This window comes from Clarias gariepinus, chromosome 2, assembly GCF_024256425.1.
Source record: "Clarias gariepinus isolate MV-2021 ecotype Netherlands chromosome 2, CGAR_prim_01v2, whole genome shotgun sequence".
Classification (NCBI taxonomy): Eukaryota; Metazoa; Chordata; class Actinopteri; order Siluriformes; family Clariidae; genus Clarias; species Clarias gariepinus.
The window spans coordinates 39,375,364-39,400,931 of NC_071101.1; the positions used below are offsets into that span (position 1 = coordinate 39,375,364).

The 25,568-nt window shown below is 38.7% G+C and overlaps 2 protein-coding genes across 5 annotated transcripts; one reads left to right on the top strand and one right to left on the bottom strand.

Annotated features, from left to right (window-relative positions):
* Positions 1–1,308: 1,308 nt before the first annotated feature.
* Positions 1,309–11,135, top strand: tbc1d7 (TBC1 domain family, member 7). 3 transcript variants are annotated; one of them, XR_008365661.1, is made up of 9 exons: positions 1,309–1,455; positions 3,940–4,059; positions 4,996–5,076; positions 5,211–5,401; positions 5,764–5,901; positions 7,361–7,506; positions 8,904–9,033; positions 9,514–9,742; positions 10,084–11,135. XR_008365661.1 is itself a non-coding variant. In XM_053512396.1 (8 exons), the coding sequence occupies exons 2-8, from the start codon at positions 3,948–3,950 to the stop codon at positions 9,598–9,600; spliced, it is 885 nt and encodes a 294-aa protein (XP_053368371.1). In that variant the 5' UTR covers positions 1,309–1,455; positions 3,940–3,947; the 3' UTR covers positions 9,601–9,781. The 3 variants fall into 3 exon arrangements, 1 of the variants encoding a protein (XP_053368371.1); XR_008365662.1 differs by having other exon boundaries at positions 10,701–11,128; XM_053512396.1 differs by lacking the exon at positions 10,084–11,135 and having other exon boundaries at positions 9,514–9,781.
* A 275-nt stretch (positions 11,136–11,410) lies between these two features.
* phactr1 (phosphatase and actin regulator 1) lies at positions 11,411–24,520 on the bottom strand. 2 transcript variants are annotated; one of them, XM_053484358.1, is made up of 13 exons: positions 24,254–24,520; positions 18,082–18,243; positions 17,057–17,137; positions 16,854–16,949; positions 16,520–16,723; positions 16,185–16,413; positions 15,870–16,069; positions 14,343–14,499; positions 13,450–13,505; positions 13,147–13,208; positions 12,830–12,970; positions 12,673–12,749; positions 11,411–12,585 (listed from the first exon to the last, which is right to left on the bottom strand). In XM_053484358.1, the coding sequence occupies exons 1-13, from the start codon at positions 24,384–24,386 to the stop codon at positions 12,570–12,572; spliced, it is 1,614 nt and encodes a 537-aa protein (XP_053340333.1). In that variant the 5' UTR covers positions 24,387–24,520; the 3' UTR covers positions 11,411–12,569. The 2 variants fall into 2 exon arrangements, with proteins under 2 accessions (XP_053340333.1, XP_053340330.1); XM_053484355.1 differs by having other exon boundaries at positions 18,082–18,246.
* Positions 24,521–25,568: the final 1,048 nt, after the last annotated feature.

The window sequence follows — 25,568 nt, forward strand, 5'->3', positions numbered from 1 at the left end:
CCAAACCGCATGCCTACCCACAGCACATATGTATATGCAGAACAATTGGATGGGATTGTAGATGATGATGGTGGTGATTACTGCTAGTTGTATTACTGTATTTATTTATTTATTTATTTTGTTGTTGGCCATGTTGTCTGATCGCTTCCTTAGTCTTTCCTAGCATTTTTAGTTTTGAAACCTGTGAATCATCTAACAATACAAAACAAGTTTGAACTGTCCCCAAACAAGGGGCACTGTTAGTCCGTTCATCCGTCCCCCCACACATGCAAACTCTCTTCTTAACTACACTGTATGTACAAGCAATAAAAATGAGTTATTCCATCTGTAACCATTTCCTTCATGTCTATTTTCCAAATACTCATTTCCACTTTCAAAATGATGGTATCTGTCATGCATTTTGGGGAAAGAAGTCATCCAAAGTTGCTAGAGTTGAATTCTGGAAAAAAGACAAACCAGAAATACACTTTGATATCTCTACTGTAATTGGGCTTGAAATCAAATCAAGCTGAAATTATGATCTGTTTTTGTAATTTTTATGTTTTTATTTCAAACCCTTATGTCTTTAGTGTATAGCAAAGAAAAATAAAATAAATCAATAAAAAATCCTGGCATTCCTGTTTCTAAACTTTTGTCAGAGACTTGCCAAACTTGCAAAAAAAAAAATGTTGTAACTATTTTCTGTCCTTATAAAACTTTTTCTATTATTTCTTTATCATTTTTTCCCTCTTTAATCAAAGAGGGGACCAGGCGTGGGTCAGGGGGCTAAGGCACTGAGTTACTGATCGGAAGATCTTCGTTTAATCCCCAGCTCCACCAGGTTGCCACTGTTGGGCCTTTGAGCAAGGCCCTTAACCCTATCTGCTCCAGGGGCGCTGTATCATGGCTGACCCTGCGCTCTGACCTGTTACGCTGGGATATGTGAAGGAGGAATTTCACTGTGCAGTAATGTATATGTGACAAATAAAGGCTTAATACAAACAATGTTTATACAGTGCATCTTGAAAAGTTAGAATATTGTGGAAATGTTAATTTAGTTGGATTGTGAAAATTTTTATTGTGATTTCTTTTTTTTTTCAGATTTATATCAAAATGTGAAACATTCCAAGCATTCTTTGTTTACATTTTGATGATGACAGCTTACAGCTCATAAAAATTCAGAAAAGTTGAATATTTCCTAAGATCAGTCACAATGGCTAACTTTTTTATTATTATTATTATTATTATGTTAATCTTTGTACATGTGCACTAAAGGACAAGATATTGTTTGAGGAGTGTATGACCCTTTTGGATTGCCATAGTATAAACTGGGCGTTCCTTCTCCACAGAGCGCGCTTCAGTGCAGTGACGTGCAGAATCAGCGAGATGCCCGGATAGAGCGCACCTGAACCGGCGACTGGAAGCGGGGAAAACCCGTGGATCTCACTGCGGCCTGTGCTTGGAGCGGGCAGATTGGTGGGTTTCAGCATAGTTTACTAATGTTATACATGTTTATTTGTGTATAGGTATAATAACGGGGGCAGGAGGGTGGTCTGGTTTTGCAAAACAAACACAAAAACCGTCTGTTCGCTTTATTTTAGCTTTAGCTTTAAACCTCAGGTAACCGTTTTTTTACAGCCTTCTCTCTTTCTGGCTCTCTAATTGACGCAAATAGCAATAAATAATAATAATAATAATAATAATAAAATTATGCTTTTTCTGGTTTTGTACCGGAAATGGACTTCACAGCTGATGTGAGTTTCCGGAAGTGAACATGCTATTCTTTATTTTTATTCATTTATTTAAGTTGTTTATTTTGTTTGTGTACTAGCATAAAACCTCAACCTACGAGAAGCAAAAAAAAAAGTGTGTGTATTTCTATACATAATAGTTGACTACATATACAAGCTTGCAAACCCACTTAGAGATCATCAGATCTGTGTTTTTTAAATTGCAAAACCATCTGACTTTAAACTTCCAAAGTAAACATTCATTGCACAAGTAGTCTTGCTTAGTACAGTATTTTGTAGAAGCTGCATTGGAGCTACAAGTCTGTTAGAGCAGGTTTTGCACACACACAACTCAGGAGTGATTCGCCCTTGTATTTCTCTTGCACCTTCCATTCACCCATATTATGATGATGAAACACAATCCCACAGAGGATGACGCAGTATGATGTAATGTTTTAGCGCTATATTACTGTACGCTGTAGGGATTAGGGATGGAAATCACCAGTCACCTCATGATACGATATTCTCACGATACCCAGGTTGAGATTTGATTAAAATTGCCATTCATGATTTTATAAATATCCCAATTCGAAATTATATTTTTCCTCAATTTTGTTATAATTTTAAACCACTGAAAAAAGTTTTATAATTGATTACATGTAGTGCGTAACATTAGGTTTCTTACTTTAAAAGCAAGGGCAGCATTTAAACAGTACAATCTAACTTCAAATACAAAAGTTTAACGTTTAACAAATCTCTGTCTTCCGCCATAATTATTATTCCTTAACAAACTTGGCAAATAATTCACTCCTACCACATGAGATAAAAAAGTGTAACTAGTTTAGAGTGTACCACCTGTAGGAATATAAACAAACGGCGACGTTTTACCGCCTCAGATGCCTCGAAAGTCTCAAAACTCAACTTGGCAGTGAGCACGTAGGTTGAGTGGCTTCTAACTCATGAAATTTTTTAACTAATCAGCTCTAGCAGTGTTTAGAGACTGGTGTAAGTGCGTATAATGAGTGAGTTTGAGACTAATTTAATCCCTGAGTAAAGTGGCTTTAAACTAGGGATGCACCGAAATGAAAATTCTGGGCCGAAAACGAAACCGAAATTTTTGGATGCACTTGGCCGAAAACCGATACCGAAACCGAAAATGGCTTCGTTAAAAAACATGTTTAAAATATTTTCTTTTTGTTTGTATTAAAAAAATGTTGCATATTGCAACTTTGCTGTCCTCATCTAAAACTTTGAAGTGCTTCCAAACCGCCGACATACTCCGTGTTTGATGCGTAATGACAGCGCGAACGAGACGGGAGGATGGGAGAGGCGTGGCGACAATTTCGGCTTTTATTTTCGGCGCTTTCTTACGTTTCGGCCGAAACCGATAATGCTATTTCGGCCGAAAATTTTCGGCGGCCGAAATTTCGGTGCATCCCTACTTTAAACGCTTTTGATCTTTGATAATGTAACTCCATAATGATGTGTTTCCGTTGCGCCACTCGAAAGCTTCCTCGCTCGGTACAATGTCGTTTATACCTGAGGCTGATCAGCGAATCACTGGTCACGGCCATTCAAACTGAAAAATAGCAAATTCTTGTCACTTGCCCATTGACCAGTTTATACATATATTAAAAAAATATATATTTTTAGTTGACATGAATCGCCACACAAAAGAATCATAACTTCATAACAATTCATAACTAAATCTAATTTTTCTACATCTCTAGTAGGGATGCTAGTAATTGGTGTATGGCCAGGTTTAGGTTTGTGCCTAAGCATATATAGTCCTTTGAAACTGTCTGATTTATGTCTCATCACAACAGGGGAAACCTATTTCCTAATTCACTCATTCCTAAGAAACTTCTTGATCAACATTTTCTTTCTACCCACACGTTCCATCCAAGGGAGTCTTCAGTTTTTGCAGAGATCACAAAATGGTTTTGTGGTAACACTTTAGTCCGCAACTCCTTAAAGAGTGACTGTTGGCTTCACTTTAGATTCCCTCACTAGTCTTTGAGTTTTGGGTTGTAATGGAGCTTACACTTCCTAACTAATGTTCCAGCAGGGCTTACTGCAATGTCCAATGTTATAAATGTAATTTTATCTAATGCAAATCTGTTACTTTAACTTACTTAAAATGCTACAGTCTTAATTTTTTCCTAATTTTCTTTCTTTTCATGCTATTTATATATACAGATTCTTTTTAATTTACATTCTTTATCTTTAGTTGCAATTATGGCAGAGGATCCTCAGAGGAACTTCAGGTCAGCGTATTACGAAAAGGTCGGCTTCAGGGGGGTGGAGGAGAAAAAGTCACTTGAAATTCTGCTGAAGGACAATCCACTAGGTAAGAGAAGTCACTGTAGTCACTGTAGTCACTGAAGTCACTGTAGAAGTGACTGTAGTTTTGTTTGCTGTTTTTTTTGTAAAGGACACTGAAGTTTGCTGTTTTTTTTGTAAAGGACACTGAAGTATAAATCTATTCAACTTGCATTACTCGATTATTGTTTTGCAACAGTCTATTCCATGAACAAGCTATGTTATATTGAGTGAGAAGCGAGTAGTAAATTATAGGATATTGCCCTTCTTGTTTGTGATAACTGGCAGTGAGCCTTTTACATCATTGTGGAGTAATTTTGGCCCAGTCTTCTTTGCATAATTGTTTTAAATCCACCACAATGAAGGGTTTTCAAGCATGACGACCTGTTTAAGGATCTCAGTTGAATTTGAAAATGACACTTTAGTCTTTAGTACTCCTTGAGAGCGACTGTTGGCTTCACATCTTCACATTCAGGTCCTGAAGGTACACAGTAGACCATGTTCTTTTTATGAAACCCAGCGTTAGTTTTTCACCTGATTTAAAAGAATTTCCAAAAAGTTAAACATTTGGCCAGGGTGTGGGATTACTTTTTTCACATAGGGCTGGGCAAGTTTGGACTTTTTTTTTCCCCCTTAATAAATAAAATCATGATTTAAAAACTGCATTTTCCTTTTACTCAGGTTATCTTTGTGTAATATTAACATTTATCTGATGATTTCAATCAATTAAGTGTGACAGTTATGCAAAAGAAATTAGCAAATACTTGCACTGTCATGTGCTAACCTTCTGTTAATTAATAGCGATTGTGTGCTGCTTTTTTTTTTTTTTTAGTGACATTTGCGTTTTAGGTGATTTAAGTATTTTCATGTGTGAGGATACACATGGTTATTTATAAATATTGTTGTATTAGAGCTTTCTCCTTTATGTCCTAATCAGACAGTCCTTTTTCTCCATGGTTTTCAGATGTGGAAAAGTTGAGTACGTTCAGTCAGAGGTTTCCATTACCCTCCATGTACAGGATCCATGTGTGGAAAGTCCTGCTTGGTGAGAACAATCACATTCCTACGAAGGGGAATTACACACACACACATTTTGTTTACCTCTATTGTCTGTGTCTGTTCTTGAGGTCCAAGGTAAATGATTTTGACAGTGCTGACCAGTTTGTCCATGTTCTTCAGGTATCCTGCCTCCACACTGCGATTCTCACTCTCTGGTAGCACGTTACAGGCAGGAGCAGTATACGGATATTAAAGAAGCTCTTCAGGCTATGCGCTTCGTGCACGCGGGCACGACACACACCGAGCTGTATCTTCGCATGCACCAGCTGGAAAACCAGCAGCTGCCTTGCCGGTCAGATCTAACACAACTTGTAAGGACATATTCATATACGCAAAGAAAATTTAATTATGCGTTATGGCATTATGCATTATGGCATTATCCTAGAAAAAGGTTTTTTCCACAAAGAACAAAATGTTATAAGGGAATGAGATTAAGGTGAAAGCGTTTTGGTATGCTATAAATCGTGGAAAACCAGAAATTAGCTGTTTATACAGGATTACATTGATTCTAGTCTTTAAGTTAGCCCGAAACAAAGCTAAAAAAATTCATTAAGAAAAACTAAAACATTCTTTGACATTTATTGAAAATTAATCTTTTTCAATATGAAATAACATGATTTGTGTACAGTAGCCTTGTGTTCATATTAAATCAAGCCTTTTTTTTTGTTCCGAGGGTGAAGATGATGAAGATTTCTTGGCTATTGCCAGGGTGATGGAGGAGATTGTGGATGACCCGGTGGACTGCTATTGGCTGATTAGGAGCTTTGTTAACCAATTTAATCACAAGTTTGGCGATTCCATACCACACCTGGTTTGTATGCACAGTTTAGCTTTTTGTTGTGCTCTTGATACAGATTTAACACTAATACATTTAATACTAAAAAATAGAAATTATTACAATATTATCAGTAATATAAATGATTTACTGAAGTAGACCTTTAAAAACAAACAAACAAACAAAAACCTGCAGCTGCCACACTCGTTCATGTGATCCTGACATAAATTTATAAATTTATGCAGTGTCCTTGTATCTGTGAGTTTTATCTGTATAGGACATTAGGTTGAGGTGTAGATCCCGGATGGAAGGCAGAAGCTGCAGTGAGATGGAGACATGTGGAAGAAACCTTAAAAGGAACTAAGGAGACTCAAAAAGAAAAAGGGATAGAGAGACTAACTGAACCAGATGCATTTAAACTTGAAATTCACAAAGACTTTGGAAGAAGTCATTAACATCGCTCCATGGTTGCCAAGTCTGTTAAACAAGTAATTTTTTAACTGATGTTTACTTACACTTATAATTCACTACATTATGATTCCAGTTTGTTTATACTCAGTTAACTGTGTCTTTAAGCAGTTTGGAAAATTCCAAAAAAATTATGCCATGGCGTAAATTGGAGGTGTACCTGTCGATATATTTTATGGCCTACCTTCAAACTTGGTGCCTCTTTGTTTGTAATCATGAAAAAAATTTAAGAAACCTTTAAACCTTAAAATTAAAGAATACCATTAAAGTACAGCATATAGATAATGGGATCACAAAGCTATCATACCAAGAAAGTCCACAGAACTCGAGGAAGCAAGTACAAAAGTATCTAAATCCACAAAACAATGAGACTGGTATCAAGTAACCTGAAAGGTTGCTCAGCAAAGACTAAGCCACTGCTTGAAAACCTAATGTTTGCATCTGCACATAGGGACAAACAGCTTACGTTTTGGAGGTCTGATGAAACAAAAGTGTAACTGTTTGGCCATAATGGCCACGAAGAAGAAATATGTGGCTATATTGAAGCAGTCATATATAAAACATTAAGTTAAAGCTTAGTCTCAAAAGGTTCTTCCAAATGGACAGTGACTTCAAGAATAATTAATAAGTTGTTGCACATGTTGCAAATGTTGACATTTCACATCCAAGATTCTAAGATTTTTTTCACGTTTAAAAATCTTAAACTGATGGGGAATGTTTACTAGGATTAAATATCAGGAAAGCCAAGATTAATTGTATTTGCCTAAGATGTATGCAAAGTTGCGACTTCAACTGTATTTTCACTTAAAACTGTTTTTACAATTTCCCTTCGGGATTGATAAATTACTCCCTTTATACATGTTTGTATGTAAATAAGCTTCAGTAAGCTTCAGATAATCACCAGGATTCAGTGTTGTTTTGAGTCAGAACCCTTCCAGGGATTTTTTCCCCTTTTTTTTAATTTAAAGTCTGCATGCATTAAAGAAATTGATTACTTTCTGATAATCCTTTTTTCCACCTATCTCAGCCCAAGAGTCTGGAGCATTTCCTCTCCCAGGAGGACAGTCGTCTTTTGTCCCACCTGAAAACATCAGGCAGTCTTGCAGTACTGCCCTACTCCCTTTGGTTTAGACGCTGTTTTGCAGACTGCCTGCCCGAGTCCAGCCTACAGAGGTTAGCACTAATATATTTCTTGAAGGTCTGCTCAGAAGATTTTTCTACTGTACTTCTGGCATCATCCCTAAGCACAGTAGATTTTATAAAATGTATTGAAGCGGTAAAAAAAAACGGCAATATGTCACAGGTTTTGGCTTCACCTGTCTCTCTCTACCTTGCACCAATTCGCCAAAGATATGCACTTACATTTTTATGAGCATTCCAACAAACCCAACCATGCATGGTATGATTTTATATATACAAACTTCTGACTTGATATAACTAGACTTAATCATCATGGCTTATGTACAGTAGGTATAATAAAGTTCTTCTGAAGAATCTGGTGTTTTCATCTCACTAATAATTAGTGGTTTATTACACTGCCTGGCAAAAAAAAAAAAAGTCGCCAAATTGAATAATTGGGCTGCATCAAGCAGAGAAAACAACTAAGAACAATTTAGGTTGGTGGAACTGGGTTTTTGACCCTTTAACACTTTATCAAAACATGGAAGGATAGTGCTGAAGAAATGTGGTCAGAATAAAATAATATATTTGGAGATCACTTAAACACATTGCGAAGTTGCATGGTTGAATAATAACCATAGCTATGCATAATAATTAAAGTAAGAACATTATCATAAACACACAATGTGACGATAACTAGCAGGATTGGAAGTAAACAGCTGTGTGACCATATGAAAACCACTTGTTAGGTACACTAATCAAAAAAAAGCTTCAGTTTGTTGGGGAGAATAAAGATTATTCTTTATTCTGATTCTGAATAGTCTGATTTGTTCAGATTGACTCATCATGCCTAGTGGCTACTGTTCAAGCCTCTGTGGACAGTGTTATCATCTGGGGTTGCTTCAGTTGGTCAGGCCTAGACTCAACAACGATATGTGACAATAAAATGAAGTCAGCTAACGACCTGAATGTCGAAAATTACCAGAATGTCTCATCCATGGAGTTTTTTGTTTTTTTTTTCCTTCCCCGATGGCACACGAATTACCCAGGATTCAGATTGTGAACGAGTGATTCTCGGAGCATGAGGAAACATTTTCACACATGAACTGGACACTACATTGTGACTTAATGTAATCTTAGAGTTTGTGATTATAAATTTTTAGACTGGTATTGTATATGTCGTGATATTGTTGGAGAGATGTGTAACTTGTTTTTTTCTAGTAGAGTTATATGACCTGTGATCCTCTGATCTTTAGAACGTACTGATGGCTCAGTCAAAATAGAAAATGTTTATGTAAATACCGCATTTGGAGGTTATTTGGTTGAATGGAGTGGGTATTCCTTTTAATAAGATATTAAATAAAAGAGCGTACATTTGTAAATTTCTGTGACATTCTAGTATGACTGTTTTGATTGCTCTTTACCCTTTGGTGATTAATGTGTCTGAACAGGGTTTGGGACAAGGTGATCAGCGGCTCATGTAAAATCTTGGTTTTCGTGGCTGTGGAGATCTTGCTGAGCTACAAGATCAAGCTCATGGGAATGAACCGACCAGATGCTGTGGTGAAATTCCTGAGCAATGTAAGTGAACACATTGATGCACACACTTGTAGGAACTACAGTATGTTTATGTCTTGTTTTTGCCTACTTGCCTTCGTACTTGGTATACAAATTTGAGCAGAAATTTTAACCTCATGTCTATCATGCACATGTTGCATTAATCCTGACTCATCTCCAAATATTTTCTTGTATTGAAAAGCGCGTTCACTCCAAACACCTTTTATCATTCGAGCCTTAAGGGCAGTTTAGTATTAGAGGCAGTCAATGAATGTTTCTATAAACCGCAATGTAGTGTTGAATGGTTTCATGAACTCATTCCTGCTGGTTGACAGAAATGAACCGTCTGTCGTAAGCAAAGGCAGCATTTCTTTCTCAGTATAATAAAAACATGTTGAAATGATTGTCCTCAGTTTCCACATGTGATGTTGCTGGAAAACAAATTTTTTTAGTTTTATATTTTACATTGCTAACATTCACACTTGCTCTTTCTCTTCTCGCCAGATGCCGCCAGAGAACACGGACGCCATCGTGACCAAAGCCATAGAACTGTGGCACAAGTACTGTGGCACTCCGGCACACTCTGTTTAACCCATACAGACTTGGACTTTAAAGACATGAGCTGGAAGTGATACCTGTGATCGCTTCTGATCTTCAGAGCCTACTGATGGCTCGGTCAGAATAGAAAATGTTCATGTTAATACCTCATTTGGAGGTGATTTGATTGAATGAAGTGAGTAATAAGATGTTAAATAAATCATTTGTAAATTTCTATGTCTGATCAGAATCAGGACATTCTGCGGCATAAAACGTTCATAAAAAAGTAAAACCTTATTCTTGTGCAAGTTTTAAAAATGGTTTTGAGAAGATAACGGTGCATATTGAAACATTTGAACATTGTGAAAATTTATAAGTAAAACTCGTACTGCAAATTTCGGATTTGTTACATGTTAAGTGAAATATTTCAGACCTTTTTATTTTTTTGGTTCTGGATTACATCTCATAAAATTCAAAAATTCTGTATATCAAAATTAATATTTGAAAATTTTCATTTTGAGTTACTATTCATTTCAGTTTATCTCTTGGTCTGGTTCAGTACATGCATGGGGAAGACAGCTGACTTGACAGTTGTTTAGAAGACCATCAACACTCTCCACAAGGAGAATGAGCCACATCAGGTGCTGTATCAAATCATATTCATTGAAAGTTGCCTGTAAGGGAAAGGGAACAGTGTCGAGCAAAGCCGATTCAAGACCTTCACAAGGAGTGGAGTGAGGCTGGAGTCAGTGCATCAAGAGCCACCACGCACAGACGTTTTTAGAAAATGGGCAATAACTGTTGCATTTCTAGTATCAAACCACTCCTTAACCAGAGGCAACAGCAGAAGCTTCTTACCCAGGCTAAGAAGTATAAGAACTGGACCATTGCTCAGTGGACCCAAGTTCTCTGTTCAGAAATAAATTTAGTAATTTCATTTGGAAATAAAACTCCCAGAGTTTGGAGGAAGAATAGAGTGCTTCAAAGGTTGCTTGAAGTCCAGTGTGAATTTTCCACAGTCAGTGATTTGAGGCACCATGTCATTTGCTGGTGTTTTATCAAGTCCAGAGTCAACACTGCCATCTAGCAGGAGATTTTAGAGCACTTCATGCTAAAAATTTTTTTATTGAGATTCTGATTTCCTTTCCCATCAGGACTTGCCAGCTGCGCACAGTGTCAACACTACCACTAACTGGTTTGCTGATATTATTGTACTTGATTGATTGATTTTACCTCACCTGAAGCCTAAAGAGAATCTGTGTCGAAGAGGAAGATGAGCAACAGTCGACCCGAACAATAAAGACGTGCTGAAGGCTGCTATCAAAACACCCTGGTCTTCATTTTTCAATATTATATAAACATATATTTATAGATGTATACTTGTATGTATAAATGTTTCAGAATTTCTGGACATCCTGTTTCGATTGATCTTAGGAAATATTCTAATATTTTGAGATACTGGATTTTTGATATTTATGAGCTATAATCCATAATTAAAAGCAAAAAAGTATGTAAGGTAATAAGTCCAAAGATGTGTGTATATATAAAATGTAAGTTATGAAAGCAAATGTACTTTTTTTTTTTTTTTTTTAATCTGACTAGACGAAGAGAAAATGATTTATAGGAGGCTCAGGCAAGTAATGCTTGAGAAAGCATTTTCGTCACACTGTTTAACAATTATATAAATAATTGTAATATTTCAATGAAACTTATTTTTAATCTTCTTGTTAACAGTGACCAGACTTGATGTAATGTGCAGAGTGTCTGGTTCCAGTCTACGAACAGACATTGCATCATGTGGCACAAATAATTTAAATGCATCTTGTGCTGTAAAAGCACAGAAAGATTTGCCTCCAGCCTGGTCTTACTTTAAACCGATCTTTTTAATAAGTCTTATTTACATCAGAAACTGCATCCATTGTTGAGAGGAAAAAAAAGAAAAATGATAATAATAATAAAAACAGAAAGGTAGAACAAGACATGCGCATCCTCCATATTCATTAAATCTCACGGTGAATAGCAGCAGGAGGAAGGGAGCATCAGGGCAAGACTGTAAACGAATCACACCACTCCATATCTACATGGAAGTCAGTGTTTAAAAGCATTTAAAAATACATCATGACACATTATACACCATAAGCATGAGAAGATTGACATTTTTAAATAATCCCTTTTTTGTTGTTTCACTGAATTTTTGGCCTCCGTCTTGTAAAAAAAGAAAAAAAATGTAAACACAGACAGACAGACAGGACTGCATTCGAAATTCTACCTCAATTCCCCGTATACAAGTGTCTCCTTACTCGATATTACAGCCAGGATCAGAACTTATGACGTGTCAAAACCAGACATTCAGGACACGGACAAATTATTGCTTGGTTCCGTCACTTATTTGATGCAACAGAAAAATCTCTCATTATGACCAGAGCGAGACGAAAACATCGGATACGTTTGGTTATATTTTGTTTGTGGGTAAAATCATCACTGCTTCAGATGATGACTTCTGACAGACAGACAAAATGGAAACATGATGTACAAGATATTAATGTGTAGAAGTAAGTACGTATACTTTGTGTATACATTAAAATGTCAGCTTGTCGTGTTCTTAGATGATTAATATTCTCTTATGTTTGCATCTTTTTTTCCCGCTTGACACCGACGTGGGTAGAAAAATGGGACCGCGTGCATAAATTTACCCCCTCCCTCCCCGCTTCATTTGTTATAATCAAACACTGGGACACAATATTGAAGTGTACTTCCAGAGCACAACATAATATTGAACATTTCAGCCAAATCACACACAAACACACACATTTTTTGTGACCATTTTGATCAGGGATCAATAAATCTATTCAAGTCGGGTCGTCATGGGAACTCGAGCGCCTGTTCCTTTTCCTGATTTCGGATCAGAATAGTTACACGGTCTCTGCGTTTAGTCGCAATCTTTGCACAGTTTGATTAGACTCTACATCCCAGAGGTGAATTTGTCATTGGTAATGCCCTGTGGTTCTGCTCAGCAATCAGCACTATGGTCTGTGAAACCTGAAAGAGAGAGTAAGAAAGCTGGTGAGTGTTATGTCTACAGGGCAGGGGAGTAAGCCCGGGTCGTTCATGCGTTCACAGGGTCACCTGGTTAGATGCCGACTTGACTCGTGCACCTCCATCTCTGTGCTTTTGAACTCATTCAGTTCCTTCCTTATCGCAGCCTAAAGAAAAAGGAAAAAAAAGACTATTGTTATAAAAAGTCAGAGAAAATGGATTATTTTATTTGTGTGGTACGCCTCACCTTATCTGCGCCAGTAAGGCGCGTCCAGGGTTTGTCCGCCCGTCTGTCGTAGTCCTGAGCTTCGGCCACCTCCACGTAATCGCTGAAGCGGATGAGGATTTTCGCCTCCCTCAGTTCCTCAACGGTTGGCCTTTGACTCAACTACAGCGACACGCAGAGGCAAAGACAGAGTCATAGAGCGGCATGTTATTTCAACTGATCCAGAACGTCCACGTTACACAGCCATTTATTTAGCCTCTACTCCAACAGTGACGTGTTATTACACTTTACTTTGTTTCATTTCATCCGTTGCACCTGATCTCATGAGAAATCCTCACCTTCCGGGAAAGCCTCTTCTTGAGCTCCCTCTTCTCCTCAAGCTCCTCCTGCTCGTTTCGTGCTACCAGGGAAAAAGATGTTTACGAAAAGGTGCATTTGAGTTGCATTTATTTTATGTTTATATATAACAGTTTAAAGTTTTTTGTTAATTTTTCTGAAATTTTATCGTCGTTCCTAGAGAGTACATCAGTGAGATTAGGTCCTGAGCTCTCAGAGTCACTACATGTCCATTTCCTTGCACGATCCTGTTCAGGAAGTGATTTTTATGCTCTTGGTTTAGCAGTTGATCTTATTTTACCTACGTTTTAGGATATTTCGTTGCTCGAGTTCCTCTGCAGTTGGTCTTTGGCTGAGTCTCCTATAAACAGAAGAACAGATTTCAACAGAGATCTATCGTGGGTGTGCGAACACTTCATAAGATACACCTTATGCATCTACTCGTTAACACACATATCTAATTAGACAATCACAGGGCAGCAACTCGATGCATTTAGGCATGTAGACATGGTCAAGACGATCTGCTGAAGTTCAAACCGAACATCAGAATGGAGAAGGAAGGTGATTTAAGTGAATTAGAGCATGGTGCCGGACGGGTTTTGATCCACTGGAATTTTTCATGCGCAATCCCCTCTAGGGTTTACAAAGAAAAGTGTGAGAAGAAAACAAACAACATCCAACATATCTGAGGCTACAATTAGCATGGGCTTACCAAAATTGGCCAACGTTCATTGGAAAAACTTGCCAAATCAGACTGAGTCTTGATTTCTGTTGCGACATTCTGATAGTAGGGTCAGAATTTGGCGCAAACAATATGAAAGCATGGATCCATCCTACCTTGTGTCGACGGTTCAGTGGTGCAATGATGTGGGGAGATTTTCTTGGCACACTTCGAAAATCTCCCCACATAGAACATAGTTCCAATTGATTAGACCATCATTGACCATGTCCATCCCTTTATAAGCACACTTTATAACCAGGTCACAAAACTAAAATCATCTCCAACTGGAACAGGAGATTCTCATCATGAATGTGCAGCCAACAAATCTGCATCAACTGCATGACGCCATCATGTTAATATGGACCGGACCAGAATCATTGAAGCTACGTTTCCATCACCCTGTTAAATCTACGCCATGAAGAATTGAGGCAGTTCAGAAGCGGCCAGTGAGGGTATACAGTCCATTTATACACTAACCGTGTGAGCTTGGTGCCAATTTGCTGTCTGCACTCCAGTCTCTCCTGGTCAGTCTGCATGGGCAGGATGTTCTTGTCCTCCAGCTCTCTCTTAGATGGGCGGTTACTCAGTTTTATGGCAAGCGAGTCTCTCCTCATGATTCTCAGAGCCAGACTACCTGCCATCACACACACACACCAGGTTGAAAAAGAAAGAAGGTAACATTTAAAACAGACTGTCAACATTACAGAGGGTCTGCAGGCGTGGAATATAATATAATATAATATAATAAATGAAACTGATCACTTATGATAGTTGGTGTACGTCACAGTTTTGGAAACAATCCAACCATGGAATCCTGTAATTAAGTGATTTCTCAGTCTAGTCCAAAGACCACAAATTCATTCCACCCCAGACCGGAGCCATTACTGAAGAGAACTGAACCACAAACCATTTCAATTAGACTGTACAATTTCATTTTCCCGGTTTAAATAAACCTAATATTGAGGTTTTATAATTCTGTTCTAATCCATATCTCCTCATCATTGCTGTATTGTGATGAATATTGTACTGTATTCATCAGTGATGTACTGTACTGTAGGTGATAATTATTCCACATGCTTTGGAACTGACCAACAGGTGGCAGGATAAGACTAAAACACACTGCAGCTCCCTCTTTTCCGCTTTTCGCACTGATTGTGCTTAAAAAAAATGAAGATGTCAAGAGTTGAGGAAGATAAGAAATGCCAGCTAAGATGTCTGATAAAGGTAAGATCAGTAGAAAAAATTTACTGTATACTTCCCTCTTGTCACACCATGCAGTTAAACACTGATTTATTATTTACGGTTTTATGCCATATTACATTAAGCTACATTACATCTGATGTCGGGTTATTAATTTACAAATGTTTATTTACATAAATAATATTTATAATTTAGTTTCATTTAAAAGGTATATATAAATGATCTCTATATATTAAGAATATATTTTCTGATTTATTTTATGCATTTATTCATATTTCTATTGTTTTTTGTAAATTCAATTACATTTTTATATGGTGTTTATAATAATAGTCATTTTTACAGAGCCATAGTAAATTATGGAATATTTTTTACATTAATTTTGAATAATAATATTGAAATTATTATAGATTTTTTTTATTATTATTGGGTTATTAATAAAGAAAAAGTCATAATACATATCTATTTGAAAGTTTATTCAAACATTTTAAGATAACTATTATTTAAAGTCACTTTTTGATCACTTCTGACATTAACATGAGTCTCCAGTGTGTGTGTGTGTGTGTGTACACAAAAAAACAAATCTTCCTTTCTTATATTTTTGTACACCAATATGCTTGGATTTTGCGTGCTTAAATTTCCTGCCTGCAATGATGTCACTCCAGGCAAAAATTTTAAAAAAGTAAACACGAGAAAACAAGAGCCCCGCTCTTCCGAGATCGGGTTTCCTGCATCCTTCCTGCTTCCTGATTGGCTACGACAACGCACTTCCCCAAAGGGGCTTGGTGGGGCAAAGTGGCCACATACTTGTAAATATAGAGTCGTCGTCCTCTTCGTCCTCCTCATCTTCGTCTTCTTCGTGCGTGGGTGGGATGTACATGCGCGTGTTGGTGGGGTGTGCGTTGAAGGTGTGCGCGTTGGACAGGAGCTGATGCACTGCATCTCTGTTCTCCTTCTCCTCTTCACTCTCCATTTGCACTGACGCTACTGTAGCCTGCAGGACAGAACTGCACATGATGGAACACAGCTGTTAGGGCTTCCTCATACACTAGGGGGCAGAGTTGCATGCACCAAGACTATTATATAAATATAATAAATGTATATAAATACACATACACTCACCTCTCCAGTCTCTGCATGGTAAACACCAGAGTTTTGTTAAGCTCCTCGATAATGCGGCTCGGGGGATGAAGGGAAAGTGGGAGCGTTGCGTGCTGCAAAGGGTGCACGTGGGTTAGGGAGTGTGTGTGCATGGTTGAGGCCTGCGGGTATCTGAGCTGGAAAGAAGGCACCGGCTCACAGATCATCACTTTTTTAGGTGGAAGTGGCGGGGAGAATTTTCCTAAAGGGTCTAGAGGATGAGACAAAGCACGAGTCAAAAGAAGACACGTGACAGGGTATCAGGGAAAAGAAAAAAGCATGATGTGTGTGAGATAAGGGCGTGTGTGTGTGTGTACCCGTTAAATGGTTGGGTATTCTGCTGGATGGTTTTGGAGGTAAGGCAGGTGGTTGCTTTAGTGCTAATGGTTTGCTCAGGGGGGCGTCCATGCCATCACTTGGTAGTGGGATGCCTTTCGCAGGGGGCGTGGCCGGAGTTGGCTTTGGGGTGTGGCCTGCTGGACATATCCCAGTTTCCCCTGGCAACTGTGACAACTCGGGTTCTGCACCATTAAAGACAAAAACCATAGCGGGAGGAGGTAACAGCAGATACATACACACATTACATTACATTATAGTTTTATCCTGGCTTATTAAAAGAGAATTTAATAACATTTATTGTCTATACAGTACCTGTTCCTTCTCCGTTCGTTTCCTCTTCCTCAGTTACAGGACTCACAACCGACTCAGACATGCACATGTGCTCACTCTCACCCGCTGCTAGCTCCCCTGGGAAAAGAGAAAGGAGACACGAATAAGGATCCAAGTTTGAAGTTTTCGGCTCAGAGCACTTCACGGGTTTTTATGTACTATACTGTACAGTGGTTTGTTCGTACCGTTCTCGTTGACCTCTCTGAGCACTCCTCTCTTGATCAGCTCCTCTCTGCTTTGCCGTGTGGACATCTTTCTCTCCAAGACTAAAGAAATGACTTTAATATCTTAAACAGCGGATGGCAAAAATGTCTAGAGTTTTCCACACACACACACACACACACACTGATCAGCAATAATATTATGACCAAACACTTTGTATTAATTAGGTCCCCCGTCCTTTTGCCACCAAAACAGCAATAACGTGTGTTCTGACGTTTTTTTTTTTATAGAGACCAGCGTTTACCTTTTCCAACACTTCACCTACAGGGACAAAACGTTCACTTGCTGCCTAATATACAGTATCTCACCCACTTCAAACCACCAGTGGCACGGGATATTGGATCTGTAGCTACTGTGATAAGGGCCAAGCTGTGACGGCTAGAGTAACATCAAAACTGCAGGTCTTGTAGGATGTTCCTGGTCTGCAGTGGTCAAACCAAAAGTGATCCAACGCTTACGGAAAAGAAGATATGCTAATATATTGTAAAATATATTACATTTTTTGCACTCACTTTTACTTTGTTGGTGTGCTCTGATTAATGCCTATAAAGTCCATTTCGTTCGAACTACATTAACATATAAGCATATCGTTAAAAAAATATATAACGAAATAGATATATTTTATCAAGTTCAATATATTATTGTTAAATATAAAATTACATACATTAAGACATACATTTGAATATATTTCTCAATATATGAAAAGTGCCAATTTCTTATGTATTTTTTAATGCATTTGCAATATATTAATACACTATATTATTCTGTATATTATTATTACATTTTTGAATTTGAATGTTTTTTTTTCTTCTGTTAATTATTAGTTAGTATCAGTCAGTGTAGCAACGAGGAATATTAACATTATCAAATCTTTTCAATGTATCAGTCGATCAGAACACAGGGGACCTGCTGAATATTAGGCGGGTGTTTATAATGTAATGGCTTATCAGTGTGTGTGTGTGTGTGTCTGTGTACGGTATATGCGCACCTGCTGACGTCTGCTTGAACTTGTCACTCTTTTTCTTCCTCCATTTCCACGGCTTGAAGAGTCTTCCCAGGCTTGCTAGCTTACTTCTCCGACGGATAGGCGGCGTGTGCGTGCCGGGCACCAGCGAATCAGAACGCATGGCGGCTAGTCTCTCTGCCCCTTCTGCTTTTAAACCAGAAAAGTAAATAGACCATGTGCATGATTAACAGTAAGGAAAAGTCCTAGGATCAATGCTTTTTTTGTGTGTGCTGGCCACTAAGGCTTTATGTATAGACGAAGCATTAAAAATAATATTGCGAACACTTGTAAGTAAAATTTCCTCGAAGCAGGACCTCACTCAGGAGTTGGTAGTTTTTCATCTAGCGCACTGAACTACAGGTTTACGTTTGCCATAGTGACAGCAGGCAAGTCGTAAATCCACATTTATATATATATAACGTGCAACCTCACACTGACACAAACATCCTGCGGAATCAGTGATTAGCATCCTTTGAGCATAGACACAGCATGAGGGATTAGTTTCTCTCTCTCTAATTCACTAAGACATGCACCCAGGGATCAGATGGAACAAACTTCCTGCCTGAGGGAGTCTGTCATACAAACCCAGCATGCAGAAGCCTTACTGATCTAAAACCAAACATCTTCAGGAAACTACCTAATAACCTGACAATAACACAGACAATAATAAAAGAATTATTAAACACAATAAGGAACTGGGCATTAGTGGACCAGTGTGGAATGTGGAAGACTCGGGTTCGGGTCATACCCAATGCCCTGCAACCTTAATGTCAGTCTCAAGCACGGATAAAAATGGGAAGGTTGTGTCTGGAAGGGCATCTGGCATAAAACATGTGCCAAATATACAGCAATATGGACACGTTATTAAGTTATCACAAACGATGTGTACGTGGTAGAGAAGGGCTTGAATGGCACCAAATGAATGTGTGATGCGCGTTACATAAACGCACCACAGCATCACAAGAACTAAAGCTACTGCACCTCATCAGTTGCACAATTGCACATGCTGAAGAATTAAGCTTTAACGCTTTAAATATCCGTCACAGGGTGATAGTAGGAGGCTTAGGTTTAATCCACACACATGCTTTTTAATAAGTAACTTGCTTGAATGTTGCATTCGTCTTTAGTTAGAAAGCAATCTAGACTTGCAGTGTTCAGCTAAACTAATCATGCCTCCCTTTTAATGTCCTAATCAAAAAGCTAGTAATTACTTTAATACCGGACATGACATGGTCAAAGCACTGACTGTCCGTTAGCTCCTACTGCGCAGATATAGAAATGAGTCAGCTGTGCTCAATAACAGGAAGCTAGACATTGAAAATTGTAAACAACACAAAAAAAGGACACAAAAGTGGATTAAAGGGACAGCTTCGTGTTTGGTGGTTAAAATATTGAAAATGTGTTAATTTCCAAACAGATCTTAAAACACACACTTCAATTAATGTGCTTCCCTTCTTGCCCATTGCGCAATTTTTTTTTTTTGCTTCAAAGTCCAATCTTTATGCTCCCTAGCAAACTGAATCCTTATTTAGAGCCCAAGCACTAGTACATCAGCCCCATTACTTCATAAAGTGTGAAGGGCGCAGCATCCGGACGTTTTTTTAGGGAAGGGCACACAGGTTGGAATCTGCTGCCATTAGGATCCTTGAGCAAGTGGGCCCTGGGCGTGGCCTGGGGCTGTCACATGAGATTTTGCTCCATAGCTCATACACTGTTGCACATATGCATACAAAAAAACGTGGTACATATTTAGATCTCATTGAGCTGAGCAACCTTCACAGCACATGTCTTGTGCTCTACTCAACAGGAAGTCAGTTATTTTGGGTTGTTTGCACAACCCACCCAATGGATTTTGATATACTTTTCCTAGGAGAGTTATACAATTACATCCACACCGGGCCAATGTGATTTCACGACAAGTGGATGCGAAATTAGGAAGGGATTTTTGAGATCCCAAACAGTTAAGCCATGACGCTGGCTTAAACATATGCCGAAAAGTGGCTAATAACTGTCTGAGTGACATCATATTGAGTGACATCATATAAAGTGTAATGCTTTTTCTTTTTTGGAGGTCTTAACATCTACTTCCTGTTTAAATGCATGTGTCCACTGTGCCCACTGTCCTTCTGGTGTGCCCAGGTGGCGACGGTGTAGGTGCTTGGGCCCAATCATCGTTGCTTGCAACTATATTTTCTGATTAGTCTCAAAAACAAGTGGTTTTCTTATGACCACACAGCTGTTTAATCCTGTGAGTTCTTATCACATAGTGTGTGGAAATGCTCTGAATTTCACAGTTTTGATAATGTAACTTCATTAAGTGTTTAAGTCATCTCCATTCCCACTTTGTTTTGGACCACATTTCTTCTACGCAGCGGACGGTTCAGCACTATGCTTCCAGGTTTTAATAATGTGTTTGCAGTTCTTAACCCAATTCCAGTAATTTCAGCAGTCTTAGTTGTTTTCTTTGCTACAATAGGCCAATGATTGGACTTTTCTGAAACAGCAACCTTTTTTTGGTAGGTAAAACAATGAGTCAAGAGGATGTACTGTTCTTAAATGAAAAACATGGACAGTATCGCTTGGGCTGAAGCGAATTTGTTTGAGGATTTGTTTGTCTAACCCACTTGTCAGAATGTTTTGGCATCTCCACACAGTCTTAACAATGTCCTTTTAGCCTCAGGGTACTGATGTAAGGGAAAGGCGGCATCATTTAACACCTGCTGTTGTTAGGATCATTACGGCCTGAGGGAGAAGGCCATCCTTGAGATTTTGCACACTTCCACAAACTCAATGCTGATTCCCCTGATACATTCCATTACTTCTCTAAGATTGCCAAAAACAAGGGATTACGAAGTAAGCCACAACTGATGGGCTGGGTGTAGCCAAGGCCATCCCAGTAAGCCATTACGCTCTTCATGTCCAGCAGAAAGCTTACTAAGGGCTAACCCAACCATCCTGTTGTACAATAAAAATCTAACTATATGCTTCTTGATGGGGTTGGTGACAGAAATAGTCTGTTTGAACCAAATTTGAATTGAAGAGTGGTGAGAATTTCTCTTTAGGGTATCAACTAAACGTCAGATAAAATGAGGTCACCAGTTTGATAATCACCACCAGGAACAAACAGTTCTTGGCTCTGGTGTCTGATGAGCAAGATCATGACTGATGCACCCGTTCCGATCAGCCCGAATATGGTTGCCAGATAGGTTTTTAAAGAATTTCCCCTTTTCCAACTCTTCCAGTTAATTCGGAATTCTTATGTTGCTCCAGTGGTCTGTGCTGTGCAACTGTGATCAGGCTTCAGCGTCTGTTTTAATTACCCCTCCATGAGATTTTCTCCCTCAGACTGACCAGCAGTACTGCTGGAGATGTTAATGTACCGTGAAGTTAATTACCAATCTGCACTGCACCGCTTATTCTTAGTTTTAGATTACGTCCCACATTCACCATATAGTGCAAGCCCTCATGTATAAAATGTCATTAAATTTATGAGTGCATTTATACACCTGTGACTGCATTAACTTCTGTATTTCTGGCAGATGTGTGCTGTTACAAAAAAATAAAACAAACAAATTCTGACCGATCATTTGAGCATTTAATAGTACTGTACCGTCATACACCAGCCATCCAAAAAAGTCACACACACTAATATTTCACTGGACCATCTTTTGCTTTGATTATGGCCGTGGCATCATTTCAATAAGCTTATGCAATGTCACAACATTTATTTCCGTCTATCAATTTCCCTTCAAGATATTATATCGATGATGGAAGTGTCAGGCCGCTGCGTAAAGCCTTCTCCAGCACATCCCAAAGATTCTCAATGGGGTTAAGGTCTAGAATCTGTGGTGGCCAGTACATGTGTGAAAGTGATGTCTCATGCTCCTGAACCACTCTTTCACAGGTTGAGCCCGATAACCCCGGCATCCTAGAACATGGTCTGTGCCATCAGGAAAGAAAAAAATCCATTGATGGAAAAACCTGTTCTATCAGTACATCCAGATCATCAGCTGAGCTCATTTTTTGGGCACATAACATTGCTCAGTAGGCACTAAACATGATGGGTACACCAATCATCTGCCTCTTTTCTTACCCTGATGTGCCCATCACTCTGGAACAGAACCAGAGTCACTGGACTCATAAGACCACTTGAACTTTTCGTCAAGTCTATTCTTTATACTCCCTAGCAAATTGAAGCCTTTTTCTGATTAGTCACACTGATAAGTGGTTTTCTTAAGGCTACACAGCTGTTTAGTCCCAGTTCCTTGAGTTCTCTTCGCATTGTGTATGGAACTGCTCCACACAGTTTTTTTACAATTTGATTTCATCAAACATTTAAGAGATCCATTACAATCATTTAAAGATTTTAAGACCACATTTAAGACCTTCCTCGAAGATGATGGTTCAGCACTATCCCTACAGATTTTAATACTGCTTATACCGATTTTAATCTTAGTAGTTTCAATCTTAGTAGTCTTAATCTTAGTAGTTCCTTAGTTGTTTTCTTTGCCTGATGCAGAGCAAAAATTTTACCCCTCTTAAAGAGAGAAACACCTTCGCCATGAGCACAGGATATGTCAAGCAAAAAACTACTCACTGCATCGGTTAGGGTTAAATAACTTGTTGCTAGTTGAAGCAATTAAGTGGTGACTTCGTTTATTAGTTAATTATACTTACCAAATTAATAATGTTTATGATCAACTACTTTGGTGATTTTTACTAATTTCAAATTAATTAAGGTCTGAATGACATCATCTTTATCATCTAATTATCTATTGATCTGCCAATAGAACAAGTAAATACAGTATAAACTTTAAAGATTGTAAAATTGTCTTAAAAGGAAAGATTGATATTATATTCAGTTACTATATTCGAGTAAGTGTAATTTTATAAGAGAAAATAGTAGTAAATCTGTATATATTTAATATAAAAAGAGCATTCAAGTCAAACTGGGACACATGATGAAGTCTATGGTGAATTAAGGTGCTAAAGCGATCGACCTTTAGAGCAGACTTCAATCACAGTATGGTGATGAGACTCTCAGAAACACTGACAACTGAATGGTGCAAACGTTTTAAAGGTAGGTGTGGCTTGCACATTACAGGAACTCGGCTGGCATTATATTGCCACAACCCCAGTACGGTCCTTACCATGCTCTTAACCTTTTTCATTTAAAGAGTTCATGGGAGGCCAGCGTTTCAGATGTGAAGCAGGCAGTATCCACGTAGTAGGGATGAGTGCATTGGTTTAGCATGGGTTTAAAAGAAATAAGGGGAGTTTGGTTGTTCTCAAGTGCTGATTTGACTTGAATGCCCTGGGTATATTGAAGTTGTCTTTATCAAAGATGAATCAAAAACGCAGCCTGTAAAAATTAAAAGTTAGAAAATGCCTCAAAACACTTTTTGTTTTTGAGAGAGAGTTTGGTAAACAAACAAAGCGTTAAAAATCTCAGCAACAAAGGGTTGAAAGTTTGGTAAGACATAGCTGGCAGATCACCATGGCAACACTGGTTACAGTCTTTTTTCTTTTTTAAATGATGTAACCATTTGGTGCAAACAATCCAATAGGGGTTTGACCAGAGTTTGATCCGAGGCAGGCATGGGCGTGAAGGAGATAGGATTTCTTCTGCAATAACCGGGCATTGCCTGGCAGATCGAGGAGGCACTGTGGAAACAGTACTGACTAAAAGTCAGCTCAGGTTAGGGCTTATCTGCTCTGCTGCAACATTTACCTTCACACTAATAATAATAATAATTATTATTATTGAGTTTTTTATTTTTTCACATGGAATAATTATATCTATTTAATGGCAGGGACATTTCAGATCATGCTATATATATATATATATATATATATATATATCTCACAGCAATGCTGCTGGACTCTTGTGTCACGACACAGCTGCTGTGTATGAATGCATGATGCTTTATAATGTCAGTGTTTGTGTGAGAAAGAAAGAAAGAGAGAGAGAGAGAGAGCTTCTTTTCACACCATCAATCAACACCGCATAGCAGAGCCTGAACACTGACTGCAATGTGACGCGCACACGCGTGGACACACTGTACACACACACACACACACACACACTGTATATAACGTGTGTCAATTACTAATTGTCAGCAGCTCCACCTACGCGCGTGCGACTCGTCCCTACCTGTTTGTAGCGTGTACGAGAGCCTGGTCTCGGTGAGGTACGGCGTGTCACTCTTGGACCTCGCTCTCCGGATGGGTCGCCGGTCGAAATCGTCCACAACATCGTCCTCCTTGACAGGCGCCGCCGCCGCCATTGAGCCCTGACGCACGCGCGCGCTCGCTCACTCGCTCGCTCGCGCTCTCCCAGAAGTGCTGCAACTCCCACCCCGTCAGCCTGCACGAGACACCGGAGATACCGGAGCACGGGGTAGTGGTGGGGGGAGGAGGAGGTGGTGGAGGAGGAGGAGGGAGGGAGGGAGGGGACGGTGGGGAAGGGGTTTGGGGGAGGAGGAAGGGAAGAAGGGGGGGCAATAAATATTACTCAAATCGAACGCAGCCAGACATGGCGAACCCGGTTTCCTTTGAAGTGAGAGACATCAGAAGCAAATCCCGCCCAGTGTGGATTAATCAAGAGAGCAGCAGATATTCTCAGCCAGTGTGTGTGTGTGTGTGTGTGTGAGAGAGAGAGAGAATCAGCTATATGCAGCATCATGTTCAATACCACAGCACCAAGTTATAATAATAATAATAATAATAATAATAATTCACTGATTGAAATCACACAAGCCTGAATCCCCATGGTGACCGTGTGACAGCTGACTTTGCTCCAGGAAACAGCAAAGTCAGGGTGCACCTGAGCTTTGGAATGGAATGGAATAAAATAAATAAATCAATAAAATCAATCAATCAACTACAACTATTCAATTCAATTCAATTTTATTTGTATAGCGCTTTTAACAATTGTCATTGTCGCAAAGCAGCTTTACACAATCAAAATAATTATTTTAATTTGTATGGAATGTGAATGTGTTCGAATCGAAATGGTCAGATTGTTCCTGGTGAGCAAGCCGAGGGCGACAGTGGCAAGGAAAAACTCCCTGAGATGGTAATAGGAAGAAACCTTGATCACTCAACAGGAAACCCATCCTCATTTGGGTGAGACAGAAAGCAGGACTTGATCTGCACGATTGTTCTAGACTGTTTAAAGTTTGAGGCATGTTTTAGGGAGGTTGAACATGCTCGTTCATCATTAATAAATAAAAGTCATCATGACCAAAGTATAATGATAATGATGATGATGATGATGGGTTTGCTAGTCTAGAAAGAAAAGGATTAAGAGCGTTACACATGACAGAATATTTAGTAATTACAATAAAGCACTGCGGGGAAAAAAACAGTAAATCTATGTAGCCAGGAACTTAATGCAAGCTAAAGAGCAAAAAAGTTCAAGAAATATAATAATGTATAGAGACAATACAAATAATACAAAAAATGTG

What these genes read in the sequence shown, in the direction of transcription:
- tbc1d7 (XM_053512396.1), top strand. Translation starts at nt 3,948, where the DNA reads ATGGCAGAGGATCCTCAGAGGAACTTCAGGTCAGCGTATTACGAAAAG. An exon ending in CCCGAGTCCAGCCTACAGAG is followed by an intron (nt 7,507 to 8,903) that starts GTTAGCACTAAT and finishes GTGTCTGAACAG; the next exon opens with GGTTTGGGACAAGGTGATCA. An exon ending in TGGTGAAATTCCTGAGCAAT is followed by an intron (nt 9,034 to 9,513) that starts GTAAGTGAACAC and finishes TCTTCTCGCCAG; the next exon opens with ATGCCGCCAGAGAACACGGA.
- phactr1 (XM_053484355.1), bottom strand. Translation starts at nt 24,386, where the DNA reads ATGGCGGCGGCGGCGCCTGTCAAGGAGGACGATGTTGTGGACGATTTC. An exon ending in CTCGTACACGCTACAAACAG is followed by an intron (nt 18,247 to 24,253) that starts GTAGGGACGAGT and finishes CTGGTTTAAAAG; the next exon opens with CAGAAGGGGCAGAGAGACTA. An exon ending in AGAAGAGGCTTTCCCGGAAG is followed by an intron (nt 12,971 to 13,146) that starts GTGAGGATTTCT and finishes GTGTCGCTGTAG; the next exon opens with TTGAGTCAAAGGCCAACCGT.